This window comes from Macrobrachium nipponense, chromosome 22 (genome assembly GCF_015104395.2).
Source record: "Macrobrachium nipponense isolate FS-2020 chromosome 22, ASM1510439v2, whole genome shotgun sequence".
Classification (NCBI taxonomy): Eukaryota; Metazoa; Arthropoda; class Malacostraca; order Decapoda; family Palaemonidae; genus Macrobrachium; species Macrobrachium nipponense.
The window spans coordinates 46,413,410-46,433,409 of NC_087213.1; the positions used below are offsets into that span (position 1 = coordinate 46,413,410).

General features: G+C 39.5%; 1 protein-coding gene across 1 annotated transcript in view; it reads left to right on the plus strand.

Moving 5' to 3' along the window:
* Positions 1 to 20,000, plus strand: part of LOC135198624 (diacylglycerol lipase-alpha-like) — a 273,416-nt gene that overhangs the window by 48,676 nt on the left and 204,740 nt on the right. Inside the window, exon 2 of the mRNA XM_064226381.1 lies at positions 13,872 to 13,973. Coding sequence (XP_064082451.1) covers positions 13,872 to 13,973 — 102 coding nt within the window. The remainder of the gene's footprint in view (positions 1 to 13,871; positions 13,974 to 20,000) is intronic.

Sequence of the window (20,000 nt, forward strand, 5' to 3'; positions counted from 1 at the left end):
TCCACAAAAGGTATATATATTAGAACGCCAGAAACTGTTGATTATAAATAATTGTAGAAGTCGTAATTGTCTATCCTAAATTCAAATTGTAATTTATTTTATTTGGGCCACATAATATATCTAAAGGCATGTGAGTGAGCCAATCACTATGAGAATACAGTCTCAAAAGATCTATAACTTATTGATTTAGCTTACACCAGGCCATAGAATTAACTGGGGAAAGAACAACGTATTAATCCATGCCAGTGACTTTATCCAAAGAATTATTGATGAAAGAGTGATACTGTGTTACGTAGGGAAAGCTTTGAACACAAACCCTGGTCTGTTTTCCTTCGAACTCCTAATGTGATCAGCCATCATTTTTTCATATATTTTTTTTTCACATACGTATGAATATGGCTATATTTGTACACACACATATTATATATATATATATATATATATATATATATATATATATATATATATATATAAAGATAAAAGACGGGCACACACGCCCTAGTAAATTATCATACTCCCTTCACTAGTGAGACTGAGGAATTATGACATGAAAATATATATATATATATATATATATATATATATATATATATATATATATATATATATATATATATATATGTATATATATATATATATACATATATATATATATATATATATATATATATATATATATATGTGTGTGTGTGTGTGCGCATGTGTGTGTATGTATGTATGTACGTATGTATGTATGTATGTATGTATATGTATATGTATGAGAGAGAGAGAACTGTTATGTCATCACATCCCATGCTGTTTCCTTGCCTCGCCCCCCATACCCCGCCCCCGCCCCCCGCTCTGTCATAGATGGCGGAGCGACCAAAGGGAAAGGAAGCATAAATAATATTATGCAAAAAAGGTCAACCCAAAAAAGCTGGCTAAATTGAGTGTTGTGAAGAAAGGATGGAAATTATATCCCTGGCACATTTCAGCTCTTTTTCCTACAATATTCCCCCGTTCTTACTAATGAACCTTTCTAAAAACCTCGCTCGTGCATAAACAAAGAGATAAAAACATGCTCCATCTAAAATATTTTTTGACCAGCGTGCAAGAGTCATGGTAGAGGTGGCAAAGGTCTTTTTTTTATGATTTCTCACATACTGTGGACATTCCGTACCCAGATGTTTTTTTTCGGCACGTTGTGTGAGAAACCACAATACAGCCTCTCTCTCTCTCTCTCTCTCTCTCTCTCTCTCTCTCTCTCTCTCTCTCTCTCTCTATATATAATATATATATTATATATATATATATATATATATATACATATATATATATATATATATATATATATATATATATATATATATATATATATATATATATATTTCCAACAAACTTTCTTTGGGATTCGTTAAGGTTGACATTGTGAGCTTAGTTCTGTTTTCATATTATATTAAGAGTTCAGAAAAATTGTGGTTTGTCCATTACATCCCGAGATATAGTTACAATAGTGGTATGATGTGGTCAAAGTCTAAAGAGAGAGGTATGTTGATCTTGGTTGTAGTTATGTGACGTTTCTGTTACCGACAGGTTATGGTTTGATGGATCGTGTGTATATGAGGTGATTTTTACCTTATTTTTTCCATACTGTGTCTCTTAGCATCCTCTCTTCCGTTTCTAAAATTCATTTCACTAGTATTCCCCTATATTTGCAATGCGCATTTTGACTTTGCATTCCAGGTTCTTATTGTCGATTGTTGTCTTTACACTCTTGATCGATTGTAAACTATAGTTCTTATTCTTATTTTCTTTCCCACCGTCATCCCTACATTGAGGGGTCGGTTGCCTGATGCGTCTTTCCTTTCAACATCAGGCATGGTTCATTGTTTGGCAAAGGGGTTTTTACGACCGCATGCCCTTGCTGCCATCAACCACAGTTATTGGCGGTGGGCCTAGCCTTTGGCTAAAAAGTATAACTGCAAGGCAGCGGTTAGCACAGGTATTGGCGGTGGGTCTCGCCTTTGGCTAAAGAGTAAGACTGCAAGGCAGCAGCTGTCCCTTTAGTCGCCTTTTACGTCACGTAGGACCTACGGTGGTAGTATTCTTACACCCTTACCACAGGGTGCTGTCTATTCTCATCTCTTATATCATTAGACGCTTAAGGGTCTACGTTAAATACTCGAGATTCTCAGGTAATAATAAATGTTACCATGAGACAATCCATCTGCAGAAATCGGGGGAAGCAGTAAAACCTTTGAAATAAGTTCCATCGCATCTTTGACAGTAATTTCATGCGCTATCCTTAAAGACGTGGTCTTTCATTAACAATTATCTGCAATAAGGAAAAAGTAACTCATTGGGTCATGAAACAAAAATATAGAGAAATTTTCGTGTATTAGTCAACAAGCTAGTGACGGAATAAATCCCAGACTCATTCTAGGACTCATAACTCTGAGCATAGCGGAATCCCTGAAACAACTTACATGTATTTTGAGGCTAAGTTTTGTGAGCTGGATTCGCAAGGACTGTGACCGTGAGCGCCCGAAATAGAGTTGTTGACGGGGGTCATTTGGAAAAGAATAATTGCCGAGAGTCTCGAAGCTGTGGTAAATGAAGCCAGTAGAGCTTTCGGTTCTCTCTCAACATAAAAGCCGCCTGAGGACATAATAGCCCTCATTTTCAAAGGTCTTATTTTCATGTGAAAAGAGACTAATTTAGACGCTAACCACTTCGTCAACTCGGGTACAAGCGAAAATGAGGAAGAACTGAATTAAGTATGAAAAGTCCCCTTTTCGAAAGAGGGGACGATTGATAATTATTAATAGCCGGATACCCGTATTCGTATATTTATGGCAACCCCCGTTCCCCCCCGAGCGAACATTACTTAGATTGTCAATCAAACGTCCGCAGTTGAAGATAGTTTTATATATATATATATATATATATATATATATATATATATATATATATATATATATATATATATATATATATAGAGTGTGAGGGTTTCATAATTGCTTAAGGGAGTTGAAACAGGTTTATTTCAATCACCTGATCAGTATTGTTATATCATAACGTAGACATTATTATGTTTTCCTTTGCTTTGTACACAGTGCTGAAATGTTAATTTGTTTTCCATAACTAGATTGTTTTTGTGGCGTGATCGTGGATCCCGATGAATATGTCAACACTTTTTGGTAGGGATGATTATCCTTTTAGATGTAGTATATACATAGAGTGTCTGCTTTTATTCACACGGATAAATGCAAACTATCCCTGATATTTAGAAATAGTTGAACCTCCGCTTTGCAGCGCCTCAGTGGCGTGGTCGGTATGGTGTTGGCGTGCCACCTCGGTGGCCGCGAGTTCGATTCTCGGCCATTCTATTGAGGAGTGAGAGATGTGTATTTCTGGTGATAGAAGTTCACTCTCGACGTGGTTCGGAAGTCACGTAAAGCCGTTGGTCCCGTTGCTGAATAACCCACTGGTTCCATGCAACCTTAAAACACCATACAAACAAACAACCAAAAAACCTCCGCTTTGCTAAAAGCTCTTATTTTTGGATCTTGATCTGGCAATTAACCTAGACCCGCCCTGGTCTAGAAAATGAAGCTTCATGAAAAGCATGAAAACAATGGTTCAATTTCCGCTAAAAGGGAGAGCAGGATAAAGCCAAAAAAAAAAAATAATATAAAGATAGATGAATATGGACTTGGCCTTTACAAATGCTCGTCCTTTGAAGAAATTTAATTTTGATCAGGGTTTAGTGTGTGATAGCGATAATAAAGACAACTTGACCTGAATAACATGAGAAGTAGGTATTTATGCCTTTTGCTTTCACATTCACCTTGTTCTTAGGCATTAATGTTTGCACATTAATTCTTCTTACCTCACAAATATGGTTTTGCGATGTGATTATTTGAAGGAAACAAATACAATCTTTGTAACATGATATTCCGTTTCTGTGTTCACACGAGTTTGTATGTTTATGACAGAAAGTGGAGTTTGTGAGCAGTTTTTTTTTTATCACAGTGATTGTGAGGTATACATATATGTAACGGAAGTACAAATATATATATACGTCCTGGAGCTTGACGCTATTCGACTGTAGTATTTATTTTGTATGCGTACTTTTACTTGTGTCATATAAAAAGAGTCAAAGCTGTTTGCTTTTATGATTGATGATATGACTATTTTTTTCCTCTTTTGGTTAATCACCAAGTAGTAGACTAGTAAGAATACAAGGTAGAACGTGGTAATTAAACCGTACTTGTTCTTATCATGACGTTTATAGAAAAGGTTGAAAGTTTCTCTCTCTCTCTCTCTCTCTCTCTCTCTCTCTCTCTTCTTCTCTCTCTCTCTCTCGCTGAAAACAGAAGCTTTCATTGATACTCTCTCCCTAGAGAGAACTGCATGCATGCACGACCTTTGCCCTTTGAGAGTAGCATCCTGCAGAACGATAATATTTTTGAGGCTTTCGCTTTTGTGCTTCTGTATTTGTTATCTGGAACATAAAAGGGAGTAAATGGGTCGTTTGACGTCATTAAAGTAATGGTTCCCACTCGCGATAATTAAGGTCGAGAATGAAAATGGAATGGAGACATAAACCTGGAATGCGAAGGTAAAACGGCGGTGCATTTCCAGGGCCCTATTGCAAAGGACAGGCAAGCGCGCGAGCAGACACTGAAAGCCGTGTAATCCATTATCGTGCCTTATCTTGAGCAAAGCAATGCAGGTCGATTGCCAAGGAGAGAGAGAGAGAGAGAGCGTTGTGAATCCACTGACGTTAAGCATAGGGATCCCGGAGCGTCCAGATGAAGCTTTGACGTCCACAAAGAGCTCTTAACCTCTCGCTTGCTTTCAAAGGGCGGAAAGAACAGCTGGCGGAGGAAAACGTCTTTCACTTAAAAAGTCACTCTTAAAGTTGGCTGGTTCTCAGTCCCCACAGCAGCAGAGGGTACAAATTGCCATTACTTCTGGCTTTTTGGGGATTTCGTTCAAGTTCTCTGATTCAATGCAGCTTTCATGATAACATTATTTGTCTCTTAGAAGAATCGTTTTCATTTAGAAATGGTCGAGTGACTGACTCAGATCGAAATGCGGATGTTAAGTCATGTATCGTATCTTTCCCTTATGCATAGAAAGTTATGCAAGTAAGGAGAGAGAGAGAGAGAGAGAGAGAGAGAGAGAGAGAGAGAGAGAGAGAGAGGCATTATATTGACCTGTGATCTTCTAGCCTGAAATGAAGAGAACAGCATTATTTTTGCAACTACATTATTTCCTTCTCTAGCAATTACGTCCAAATCTGTTCACCTTAAACCTCCCCCCTGCTGCGCCCTCCATTTTTGTATTTCATTCCCAAACCAACGCCAACCACCTACTACAGGTATTTTTTATTAAATTTTTTTTCTTTTATTCTTCCAAGATTACTGTCTTTCGAAAATTTTGATGCTTAGCGGAAATTCCTTTTCCCTTGAAGTTTCTTGGCAAGTGGTTCTTATGTTAAGATTCTCACGTCGAAACTAACTACGAAAGGTAAACTTAGTCTAGCTTTGTTAGTATCAACCTGACCAGGTGTCATACTCAATATCGTTGTTTGAGTATTTTTCTTTCTTTAAATCATCGAAGGTATTTTGCCAAAATAATAATAATAATAATAATAATAATAATAATAATAATAATAATAATAATAATAATAATAATAATAATAATTTTGTCCCAGATTACCTAAAAGGACCACATTGTCCGAAGATGAATTTTATGGGATGCAGTATTATGAGCCAATGAAAGGAGTATCTCGTCACAGAAACGATAAAGGAAATTCTGAAGAAGTTTTTGAATCTAAACACTGGAAAATGACTTTTATCAGCATAATTGGTCTCTCTTGATGGTTAACTTGCTTCTGGAAGATGAAGCTGTACAATCAACCGTTTGATTGGGCGCTAATCCTCTATTACGACAGCAATTAGACAGTTGAACAGCGATCTATTCAGAGCTGATTGAATTTGTGTGACAATTATAATCACACCTTTCGGTTTTCTTGCGGGTGACTTGAAATAACAACAATGCTGACAATAATATACTCAGATGGTTCACTTTGATCCAAAAACACACGCAGACAACACACACACCCTCGCATTACACGATCTAGTTAAGATAAGTATAACTAATTCTACTTGGATCACTCATTGGTTACTCATAGGGTTTCCCGGCCTGGCGCCCTCACAGGTCCTCCGTTCCGTCGCCTACTCTGGCTACTCTCTACTAACTAAGCCTCCCAGAAAGTTAAAAGTAATGGATGTCGTTTTGCTCAATAACTATTTGTTAGTAAATAAATAGGAAGCAAACAGTGCAGGAAGGAGATTCCACAAAGGAAATCCCTCAGTGAGGAATCCTTCAAAAAATCCTCCTGAGTGGAGTAACTCTTCTGCCTTTTAGTCGCCAAATAGGATTAGTCTCGTATGTCGTAATCGTCTACATTAATGTATCGCATACCCTTTATGGTCTTATCTTTCCTTCTGATTATAAATTATTTATTTCAAAAGTGAATTAACCCCCTTTTAATGTCCTCTTTACTTTCGTCCTCCTATGTCTATCTCTTTGTAGTTATTCAATTTCTCTAGACTTCAGAGACGGCTCGCTCCCTGCCGTCAACGGCGCCTTCAAAGAAACTTGCCATATAATATTTCCTCCGATCTTTTCAACGGAAATTGGAAGAGAAACCAAAAAGTGAGGGTGTGAATTGGTTGTAAGCTAATTGTCGTTATTACAAAATGCATATTATGTATGAATCGTCCCATTTTGAAAAGGAACGTCATTAAAATAGTATTCAGGTTTCATTTTCCTTCATTCTAGAGAAGGATTCCGTTATTCATATGCTAATGTAGTACATCGGTAAAGATTTTGAAATGTAAGTCAGATGAGCCGGTTTACGTCCCAGGATTTTAATCCGTATTTTGTGCGTCGTCGTAGCTTTTAATTATTGGCATTAGCAGCCTTGTTAACGTAAACGGACATTATGTGGTAATGAAAAATCTCTTCCTCTCTCCTCATCTCGTCTCTCTCCTCTCATCTCATCTCTCTCTCTCTCTCTCTCTTCTGGGAAGGAGTATCGGTGACAGAGGGGTGGGTATAAAGTCTGAACTAGAACCTGACATGACTTGCAAGTCGCATAAAGTAAATGTTGTTGGTCATCGCCCCAAAAAATTTAAAGAAACGGTATTTAGGCCTCAGGTATCAGGCAAAAATTTTTTACCTTTGTTACTTATACTAACAACTTGATTGGAAGGAAGAAAATGAATAATAACAAGTATTATTGTTAATGTCATTATTATTATTATCATCTGTAACGGTTGATGATGTATGTGTTCATGAAGCTTCCAAGTCGTTCGTGATATTGCTGCAACAGAAACTTGTATTATTAAATAGGCAAGGTGAAGTTACTGAATTTCGTATAAGACGAATTTAAAAGCCAATATATTGTATCTCCGTTCATTATGTGTATATATATATATATATATATATATATATATATATATATATATATATATATATTATATATATGTATGTATATTTTTATATATAATATATATATGTATGTCTATATATATATATATATATATAGTCTATATATGTGTATACGATATCTTTACTATATATAGTGTATAATGGGGTGTTGTGTGTGTGTTTTTGTATTCACTTATTAGCCATAAGGGGAATTATAATCGTCACCTGCTGTACGCACACACAATCACACACACACACCAGTGTAAATATATATGTATATATATATATATATATATATATATATATATATATATATATATATGTATATATACTTCATACATATATGAACGTATGTATGTATATATGTATAGTATGTATAGTATGTATGTACGTGTATGCGTCTCCTTTATGCTACGGTCACACATTCACGTATCAACGCACGCTCGCCCACGCATGAGCAGAAATTGGTAGTTGGCAACAGCTTATGTCAGTAAACCGTAAATGTAAAGTAAAACATACGTAAAATCGTAGACGTACGGTGACGGGTCGTCCGGGCGCTAAGCTCCGCCCACTAGGTCGCCGTAGCCCTCTCCAGTTTTGAAATGTTCAAAACAAGTCGTGGGTGGTCACGCCAAATGTCACCTGACGTAGCTCCAGGCATTGCACGTGGGGGTGACGGTGACTGCTGCGGGGTAAGAGCTAGGGTCACCAGCATCGTTCGCCGTTGTTGTTTTCTTTCCGCGACGAAGCACGCGGGCCTCCTAATTGCGCTGTAGCTTACGGCGAAACCGATTCACACATTTACAATCCTGTACGACATGGCAACGCTGTAGCGTGGTATAAAAGGTCAGGTCGGCGCCCTCAGGTCAGCTGTTGTTTCCGTCTCCCAAGACCAGCAGTTTCCTTCAAGCTCTCCTAAAACGACCAAGGAAGGGACCATCAACGTCACATCTTGCAGGACCTTCTTTCGGCCCAGAAAAGACTCCTACAGCCACTCCTACAACCACTCCTGCAGACATTCAGGACAGGGAAAATGTCAACTTCCACCTACAGGAGTCGGAGTTGGATGAGATTCTGACTGATGACAGCAACACGGAAACTCTCCATGAAGCTACCCCCCATTGCGATGGGACAGAACACTTCCTTGTTCGAAGATATTTATTCTTCTGAATAGCAGTCTTACAAGGTAATGGTGTAAGAAATTATGTAAATATCTGAGAGGAATTCTTATATACATCTAAAAAATATTATCTTGAATAGGTTAGAATTCCTATTTATTTCCAAGAATGTTTGATAAGTTATTAGATATTCTATATCGCTTAAATATAAATCGTAGTCAACAGTTTTATAAGTCTAAGTGTAATGCTGAATGGTAAAATCGAAGCAAGAAAATTCTAGTGCTAGTCTTATATAGTACTTATCCTATGTTCATTTATTTGTGATGTTGATTAATTGCTTATATTATATACAGATGGCTTGCATATATATTCAGATGGCTACTATCAAAAAGTTACCATAAAACTAAAATAGATTAATTTGTAGGAAAACAACGAAGAGACGAGCTGTTACAATGATTGTTTACAGAACGGCAAGCTCTGTTCACAGGCCCGCCCTTTTGTACCCTACGGCACCACAACGGTGGGCGTGGTCTTGACGTGAAGTTGACTTACATAGAAGATTACAATATCGGCGTTAGTTTCAGGTAGACGTCCGACCTTGCTTTCTTTGCTCGTACATTTGCGGCGCAATTTACGGTGCTGGCTTTACGTCCGTTAGCCCGTGTCCTGTTTACCAGCTATTCAAGGTCATTTCACCGCGATGACGCCCACGATCCACATACGTGGGCATACGCCGTCGTGATACGTGAATGTGTGACCCCAGCATTACTCGGACAAGTGGGGTGGGCGGTTACCATAAAGGTTCTTGGCTTACGTTTTGACAACATATAATCGTAGGAGGGTTGAATGGATCTAATAAATCTGTAGACAAATAGGAGCAAAGGAAAGTGAGTGTTGGTTACCTTGTCGTTTATAAAGCTCCTCAAGTCCTCGGACCCGGTGTTGCAATAGCCTGGAGAACCTATACTTTTACAGAAAAAGTAAGTAGAAATTCTCTTGCTCGAAATCCTGGAATATTTTCAAAGATGTAGTTTAATTTTTCTTTTTTTATGGTGATTATTTCATAAATCAGAAATTCTTTCGACCACCCTATATAATATATTGCTGAAGTCAGCACTCAGGGGTAAGCTTAGTCTGCCTATGCTTGTTAGCTTCTGCTGCAAACCAGAAGGTTACTTAATGTAGCTGTTGTCGATATGGCCTGCTTCTTGACCCTTGGATTTTGCTTGTTGAAGTGCGAAACGCCGAAAATCCCCCAAGGCTCGCCTGTCTCTAGAGGGCAGCCTTGAAAGGAAGGGGCCAACCCAGAGGCTGCTTCCTCAGAGGAAGGCAGGTATCCTGCCAGGCTGGGGAAGCGGGCCCGAAGATGGCCTAAGAGCTTCAAGGATGAGGCCCAAAAGCCCCAAAGGCTCGCCAGTCTCTAGAGGGCAGTCATGAAGGGAAGAGTCCGACCCAGAGGCTGCTGCCTCGGAGCAAGGCAGGTATCTTGCCAGGCTGGGGAAGCAGTCCTGGAAAGGGCCCAGTTACTTCAAGGATGAGACCCATAAGCCCCCAGGCCTCGCCAGTCTCTTGAAGGCAGCCTGGAAGGAAATGGTTCCATCCAAAGCCTGGAGAGGGCCCTAGAACTTCAAGGAGGAGGCCCAGAAGCCCTAAGGCACCCCATTCTCTAGAGGGCAGCCAAGAAGGGAAGGGTGCAACCCAGAGGCTGCTTCCTCGGAAGAAGGCAGGTATCCTACCAGCCTGGGGAAACTGGCCTGGAGAGGGCCCAAAAACTTCACAGATGAGCCCCAAAAGCCTCCAAGGCTTGCCAGTCTCTAGAGGGCATTCATGAAGGGAAGGGTCCGACCCAGAGGCTGCTTCCTGGGAAGAAGGCAGGTATCCTGCCAGGCTGGGGAAGCAGGCCTGAAGAGTGCCCCAAGGACATCAAGGATGAGGCCCAAAAGCCCTCAAGGTATGCCAGTCTCATGATGGCAGCCTTGAAGGGAAGGGTACAAACCAGAAGCTTGCTTCCTTGGAGGAAGGCCGGTATCCTGCTAGGATGGGGAAGCGGGCCTGGAGAGGGCCCAATACCTTCAGGGACGAGGCCCAAAAGTTTCCAAGTCTCGCCAGTCTCTTGAGGGAAGCCTTGAAGGGAAGAGTCTGACCCAAAGGCTGTTTCCTCGGAGGAAGGCAGGTATCCTGCCAGGCTTAGGAAACAGGCTTGGAGAGGGCCTAAGAACTTCAATGAGGCCCACAAGTCTCCAAGGCTTGCCAGTATCTTGAGTGCAGCCATGAAGGGAAAGGTCCAACCCAGAGGCTGCTTCCTTGGAGGAAGGCAAGTATCCTGTCAGGCTGAAGAAGCAGGCTTGGAGAGGGCCCAAAAACTTCAAGGATGAGCAATAAAAGCCCCCAAAGCTCTACAGTCTCTTAAGGGTAGCCTTGAAGGGAAGGGTCCCACCTAGAGGGTGCTTCCTCAGAGGAAAGCAGGTATCATACCAGGCTCGGGAAGCTGTCCCGGAGAGGGGCCCAAGAACTTCAAGCATAAGGGCCAAAAGCCCCAAATGCTCCCCAGTCTCTCTAGGGCAGCCTTGAAATAAAGGGTCTGACCCAGAGGCTGCTTCCTCGGAGGAAGGTGGGTATCTTGTCAGGTTGGGGATGAAGGCCACAATATCAAGATGAGGCCCCATTTTCTGTTTGCGAGTTAATAGGGTTTTTGGTTTGTTCTATGTGAATAACTTCACAATTTCTCGAATAAAATAATCATGAGATCTTAACAGGATGTGTATCAATATAATTTGTGTGTGTAACAGCGATAGTCTACAGGTAACAAACTCAAGTTGCACATTTTAGCTGTCATCCACAGCGAGAGCAGCACTAGACCTTCAGATACGGAACGTATTGTCATGTTGGTTGGGATTTGGTGTCTCGACATGCATATAAAGCCATTTTTAATGGCAGGAGTACGCCTGCTGATAATGATGTAGTACCTGCCTCGTATATATCAGTTAAGTCGTTCATTTCCAGTTACCTGACTGACATTTTACATCAACAGTACTTGAAATAGTCATGATGTTTACATTGTTTAGTCACAAATGAAATTTTATGAAATTGATAGCAAGAGCCCATGCTGGCACAAGGCTCCCCCTTATTCTAACAGTATAATTATAAGGGATTGAAATGTGTGTGCATGTGTGTGTACAAACGAATGTATGTATCATTAAGTCTTACACTAACAGAATCAGAAACAATTTCTTTTTTTAAGTTATCCATGTATTTTGCACTCACTTTACCACAATTCTTATTATTATATAGTGATTTTTGCAACTGTCGTTGTTTTCAAAATGAGAAAAAGAAATTATCTTTTGTCATTCATGACTCCTCCCGATGCTCTTGTAGCCCAAGTTCAGCACTGATAGAAAGGGGGGATAAGAAGTGGGTGGGAAGGGGGTGACATGTAACAGTAACGAAAAATGACAGATATTAGTGTCTAATCCATAGTTTTCGAGGTAGCTGAGAATAGTGAGTACCTCCCGATGACCTTGAAGTCCTAGTTCAGCATTGATAGAAAGGGGAGTGAGAAGTGGGTTGGAAGGGAGTGACATGTAACAGCAACCAAAAATGAGGTATTAGTGTCTAGTCCATAGTTTTCGAGGCTGCTGAGAAGATTCGTGACTCACGCAATACCTTTTAAGTCCAAGTTCAGTCCCATTTGGGAGGGGGGTTAGAAGGGTTTGGGAAGGCATGACGTAAGAATAATTGAAAACAACAGTTATCAGTGTCTAATACATAGTTTTTAAGGTCGCTGAAATGAATAGTGACACTCCTGATACCCTACAAGTTCAATTTCAGCCCTGATAGGAAGGGGGGTTGTTGAGAAGAGGTGGGAAGGAAGTGACATGTAAAAATAACTGAAAACAACAGACATTAGTGTCTAATCCACAGTTTTCAAGATTGCTGAGATGAATAGTGACACTTCTGAAGCCTTTAAGTCCAAGTTCAGCCTCAATAGGAGGAGGAGAGAACAATTATCTTAACTGGAATGGGGGAGAGAGAGAGAGAGAGAGAGTCGATTGGTTGTTATCAGAGATTTCCTGGGCAGTGCCATGTTGGTCAGCTAGTATATATATTTATAATAATATATACATATATATATATATATATATATATATATATATATATATATATAGTATATATATATATATATATATATATATATATAAAATCACATTCATACACGCCTTTTCACTCATACCTAATGTATGGAAGGCGTGTTTGTGTATATTGAGTACGAGGTAATGATGATGATGAACAAGTGTATTTTGTAAATGATGACAAGATACCATTGGCCCCTCTCCCTGAGTTATCTTCGCTGAGACGTAAAAAGCTGGAATTGGGTCCTTTGATGCCATAACTCATTAAATGAGATGATCGAGTGTCGGGGAAACCGCTTTTATCTCGCGCTCTAATTTGTTCCGTGAAATATACCTCTAACGCCATTGCGCTTTTTACTTGTTTATATTTGGCTTTCGAAAATGACGTCGGAGAATTTTCCAGAGTTCTTTTAGCTCGATCTTCGGTTGGCATTTCGTAGTCGCCTCTTCATGCTAAAAATAATGCTGCAATTTTGTTTTGAAAGTTGGTTAATTTTTTCCACTAGAAGCCGTTAATTGAGGTGATTTTAATTCCCTGGGAATGGGAAGTGTAATCGAATTAAAAGGTGTGTCGGGTGCGGCGTAATTTAGAATTACACATCATATTTAATGAAAAAAATAGTGCACCACTTTACCTTCCTGCGTGCGATGGGAGAATAATAATTATGAAAAATTTGGGGGGTTTATTTACTTCTTTATTCTCAGTAACTACTCCGAAATGTTCATCGATGTTCAAGTTCTTTTGTAGGAACTTCTCTTTCGGGTTTGTTTGGCTGCGCTTCGCTGCAAAGTTAATCTTTTAGAGCCTACCCACTCTCCTGTTAGTAAATATTTAACACTCTCTCTCTCTCTCTCTCTCTCTCTCTCTCTCTCTCTCTCTCTCACATACACACACACAAGGCATAATTTAGACAACGAACTTTATTCCTTTTAATAAAAATTCCCTCTTAATATTTCCGGTTCTCAAGAGAACTGGGTTTCTTTTATTTCGTGAGCTCCAGTTATCCTCTCATCTATGTGCTGTGCCTGACATATTGCTAATTGTTCTTAGCGTTTTCATTTACAGTTAAAGCCGCTTTTCGAGAAAACTGACTAGGGTTGTGGTGCTTATTTGTTTTCTTTCTCAATATTCCAGGTATATTGCTGGCCGAGTTGGTGTGGGTTATCCTGGGCGTGGTATGGTTAAGCCAACACTACCAGACGTGCACGTCGCAGACTGCTAAAGACGCCATTCTTGGTGAGTAAAACTTCAGACAAGATTTATTACTTAGACGTTTTGTATTCAAACTATTCTTTCCCTTTTTTGCAAAGACGTTTTGATTGTTTCTTCAGTCTCGACTGATTCGCTGATCCCTTTTTGTATGTTTGTGGTCTTTTAGTAGTAACTTATTGGATGTCAATACAAGAACATTCCCGTAATGGGGTAGTGCCGTCAGTGCACCTGTAGGTGTTTCTTAAGGTTCTCTGAAGCGTACCTTCGGCCCCTAGCTGCAACCCCTTTCGTTCCTTTTACTGTACCTCGTTTCATGTTCTCTTCTTTCATCTTACTCTCACCCTCTCCTAGCAATTGATTCATAGTACAACTTCGAGGTTCTCCTCCTGTTACTCCTTTCAAACCTTTTACTGTCAATTTCCGTTTCAGCATTGAATGCCGTTGGCATAAATTCTGTATACAATTCAATTCGATGCAAGAACATACATTATGAGTGTGGATCACAAGCTACCAGGGCAACAACATTGCGTTTGGGCATTCTGTTTGTAATTATAATAATGATTATCTTCGATTAAGGGAATAGAATGATTGTTAGAAAGGCTGTTTTGCAGAAGAGAATGTAAATGCCGTTCTGCTGAAGAACGCTCATTATTTACTGCAGATTTCATATGTGATGAGTATATATTATTATTATTATTATTGCCAGCTTGTGGGCGCACGCTGCGTGCGTTGAATCTCGGCACTGCTGTCTCCCCTACCATCACGATCCCCCACCTAACCTGCCCCCACCCGGGGTGGACAAACAAGTTTGCAGATGGAGGGTGGATGTCTCCCCAACCCTCCCGTTTCCCCACTTACGCTGCCCCTTCCCGGGGCGGGCAAACAAATCGGTTTGCAGGGGGTGGGTGGCTGTGTAGTGTCCCCTACTGTCACTCGGGGGAGGACAAACAAGAAAAATCCACTCGGATTATTTGTATTATTATTATTGATTCACGTATAATATTCTCATCATTATTTTGGTTGTTATTGAAACCTTATTATATCTATTTATTCACAAGGATCTTATCAAGGATATTCCATACTGTGCCAAGGATTCACAAAAATATTTTGGTGAATTTACAGATTTCTCTTGATAAATCCGACCAGGCATTCTTCGCAGTCGAATCTTTCCCTCATCCTGAGGTATTTCTTAAATATCCCACAAGAGATAACTTATAACTATAGTAGATTCACATCACCTGTGCATTTGACGTCTAGGCCAGTCCTTTACGACGCTCCTGATTGGCTGTTTATAAGCCAATCAGGAGCGTCGTAAGGGACTGGCATAGACATCAAATGCACGGCTGATGTGAATCTACTATAGTAGCCCTGGTTACCACACAAAGTGATGACCTTCGCTTCATTTGAACTTATTTATAACTGTGTTACCAGAAGTCACAAGTAACCTCCAGGCTGTGCATTATTACGATATAGCAATGTACATTACCTTTGATGCAGTTCAAGGGTGCATCACTTGATCAACTGCTACCCCATGTTGTCTGCTCGAACCCAGCGGATGGTGACTTCAGTCCCTTTTCTGTTAGAAGGCGACTAAAACTGATACTTCTAACCAACCTTAAGTTGTAAAGTACTTCTTGCTTTGAAAGTCAAGTGAAATCATCTTTCAACTTTTTGTGCTGCAAACAACTAACATTAACTTATTGTATTGAAGGATGAGTAGAAATAAATTTTAAATAAAAAATAAATATTCAAAATATAAAGTAAGTACGTATAGTTACATATAATTTACAACATACGGACAGGACCTAAATTCAGTCGAACCCCTTTATTGCGATTCTGCTGACTAGATTTTGTCCGTGTGTTGTAATTCTGTCAGTAGACGTATTTATTTTATACCTATAAATTTTTCTAAATACTTGAAACTTAGGTCTTCAAGGTAAGAAAAATGTTTTCGGAATTAAAATCCAAGTGCTTTCCACACATACATGTATATATATATGTATATGTATATATATATATTATATAGATATATATAATATATATTTATATTATTATGGTTGCCTTCTGTTCACTATAAATAAACAGAATTAATATGTTCTTCAAACTTTCAATAAAGGACTATTCTCAGAGCCTTAGACCAACCATAGGGTATCGCCTCTTACACAATTCTCGTGTGAAACCAAAATCTAGATCCAGGTTGTATGAATACCCAAAATTTCTTACATGAAAAAAAAAGAGAATTTAGTAGGCAGCTTTTCAAAATAAAATGATCAAATAAGACTACAAAAGGGCTATTAAACCCCAGGAGTCAGGATCCTCCGCAAAACAATGTACATTCAAAGAGAAATTAGAAAAAGACCAAACTTTATAAAAATAACAATATTTGTTTACGAATTAAAGATAGCCGTAAATGATGGTTGGGGCTGGAAACTGCATTCAGCTACAACAACACAACACAAGCATTCCCCATTCTCCTACACTAACAGGTATACCGACAGGAGGAGAGAAAGTCACAGAGGGAGGAAGAAAACAACAAACTCACGGTGGCAAAAAAACACAAGCATACGACAGTAGAAGGCAAAGGAAAATAACCCTTAATTACACTTATAACGATCAAATTCCTAAACCTAACTTACAGTAATGACACAAATCTCTAGCTAACACGCTTATACACAAATCTGAAACTGCAGTCTATATCCTGAAGATGATTCTTCCGATTACCATCAGCAACTGGAAGTTTCCAATACACCTGAGCGTTACAGGTCGATAAAATACTGTTCCTTTTGTGCGCTTACCGGAGATAAGTCTCCCTACGTCCATCACAGATCACAGTTTAAGTCGACTCCGTTGAATACCATCAACAAATCACCGTAGAGTCAGTGGTACGACAGCGTCCATATTCACGCTAAACAACTCTCATGTAATAATTACGCTTACCGGAGGTAAGTCTCCCTACGGATGATGTAACGCTCCACAACAGCGAAGTGGTTCGACGAAAGCTGCCACAGGGGTTAACGTCGAGATCAAAGCTTGCACAATAAATGATGAGAGTGCCCTCATATAGTATAGGACTCTAAAGGGCAGACACAGACGACGAATCGCTGAATATTGTCCTGCCGCATAATACCCACAGAAGCAGCCAGTAGAAAAGCAGAGTTCAGTTGTAATGTTTTATATATATAATAATATACCTGCTGCAAGGCAGTCCAAAGGGCAGGCAACGGCAAGGCTCGAACATGCAGCAGACCTCTCACTCAAACAGACTGGGGCGGAACTCTTTGTAGAGGCGAAGATTCCATATACAAAACCTTCGCTGAATCACCCAACAACTCAAAATATGAAAATAAAGGAGAAAATTATTCCCTATGGGTGTGTTACCAGTAACAAGCTAAATGCCCAGCGGTGGGGAAAAAAAACAGCCCAAACCTTCGTTTAGCAGCAAAAAGTAAACACAACTTGAGAATAAGAGTTACGTTACTGGGCTTAAAGATTTATGTTAACTTTTCATGATAATATATATAGATATATATATATATTATATTAATTAATATGATATATATATATATATATATTATATCTATATATTAAATTAATATATCTCATGTTTATTATATATATGTGTGTGTGTGTGTGTGTGTAGGCTGTGTCAACCGCGGAAAGGAGGAAGAAAAAAATAGAATGATGATTGAAGAGAAAACGAGAATTGGAAAGGGAAGTGTGAAATTCTCACCTGAGAGAGAGAGAGAGAGAGAGAGAGAGGTTGGGGAGGGGGGGGGAACTTGAAACAGGATATTCCTAAATCACAACCTACTGATGGTTAGAGGTGTGTTTTTGATTCAGACAGATGATCGTTAAATATGCAGAAACTAGTGATAAAGGGAATGCCCCAATTCTACCGATACTGGATTTATGTTTATTTCCAAGTTAGTTACATAACAGTTAATCTCTCTCTCTCTCTCTCTCTCTCTCTCTCTCTCTCTCTCTCTCTCTCTCTCTCTAATGTAATTACTAATAGACTTTTCCTCTTGAAAGAGACTTTTCATTCTTTCTATCCGCGGAGGTTTAACCATTAAAGAAAATTCCACCGAGTGCATCCTTTCCACTTCACTAGTGTTTGTTCTGAAACGAGAGTGAAAATTTCCTTCGGACTCCAGGAATTGTTTTAGAAGGCCCTTCTGGAGGACCCTTACAGTGCATTTACTGTGTCGTCAGTCAACAGTTGACGTGATTGAATTCCAGAAAGAAATCAGCCGGGCAAACCTCAAAGTTTTTGAAGGCAACTTTCAATTGATATTTGATTGTTCTCGTTGCGATGTTTTTGCCTCCTATGCTGGTGCCACGGACCTTGTGCCTCTTTCTCCGTTTTGAGGTTTTTACAGAGCGAAAGCTAGTTACTAAAGGCCCCCCATACATTGAACGATTGTCTGAACGATTGTCTGTATCGTTCGCAAAAAACACTGTGTATGGGATTGTCTGAATGCAAAAGTGGACGGAGCTTCGTGTCTGTCACGCGTCTCTTCTAGAGATGATGCCATGTCTTCTCGAGACCAAATCTTTGTTCAAACTGAAATTGGTGCGGAGATCGTTCATACTGTCTGAATAGTATATGTGTGGGTCGATAACGACAATCGTTCAGACAATCGTTCAGTGTATGGGGGCCTTAAGAGTTCGCAGTTGTCACTGTTGTGATGGTCTGCTGATGCAGATGACGGCCCGTGGTTCATATTAGTGTGTCTTGTGTGCGCTCTTAGTCCCTTTAGAAGTCGTGTACGTGTGACCTTTTATTTTGTATGGTGTTTTTACGTTGCATGGAACCAGTGGTTATTCAGCAACGGGACCAACGGCTTTACGTGACTTCCGAACCACGTCGAGAGAGAACTTCTATCACCAGAAATATACATCTCTCACTCCTCAATGGAATGACCGAGAATCGAACTCGCGGCCACCGAGGTGGCAGGTAAAGACCATACCAATCACGCCACTGAGGCGCTGTGTGACCTTTAGAACAAGTCACTGAGGCGCTGTGTGACCTTTTAGAATAAGTTACTATATTCTTAGGACTGCTGTTACAGAAAACGTGATACGTCTATATGTTTCTAGGCTCTTGTGTTAATCGGTTTTTTTATTTATTTTTTTTTTATTTCTTTATTTTTACAGTCAGTGCGTTTAGATGTAGCAAGCTGGGTAGGACACATTCTTGCAGTCAGTGCATTTGAATGTAACAAGCTGGGCAGGACACATTTTTGCAGTCAGGGCATTTCAATATAGTAAGCTGGGTAGGACACATTCTTGCAGTCAGTGCATTTGAATGTAGCAAGCTGGGCAGGACACATTTTTGCAGTCGCATTTTAATGTAGCAAGCTAGGTAGGACATATTTTTGCAGTCGTGCGTTTTAATGAAGCAAGCTGGGTAGGTCATATTTTTGCAGTCTGTGCGTTTTATTGTAGCAAGCTGGGTAGGACACTGGGCGCCTGCTATGATACCTCAAAGGAATTTCAAGTCTCATCGGTGGTAGCACTGCGTCCGCCTTGGTCTGTGACACTTTACCTCTTTCCCATCTTTGTAGTTATAACGTAAAGGAATAAGTTGAACATTCACCAACCTCCTTGTTTCTGGAACCCAGTTCAGTCATTTTAACTGGACTGTCCATAAATCTTTGGAAATTTTGGATGTTTTTATTGTAACCGTGTATTGTGTGCTTACAAGTTAACTGAATGATCTAGAATTCCCTTTCTTTGATGTCTTTCACCTAAAAATAGTTCTAACTTTAATTGTTATTTTTAGCCTCTGCTATTTTTTCTCAAAGTTTTACCAACATTCTATTTTTCAGTCTTCGTGTCATGCATCTTTGCTATCTTTTATTTTGTTGGTTTTCGTTATATGGGAGACTTCAAACGAACAGACTTTGATTAACTCTATTTCAACTGTAGTAGTGTGGGAGGCTTTGAGACACTCATCTTTTTAGTTTTCTTTAAAAGAAAACTATTGAGATGGCTATTTGTCTGTTCTTCGGCGCTTGTTCTGTCCGTCCTCAGGTCTTAAAATCTGCT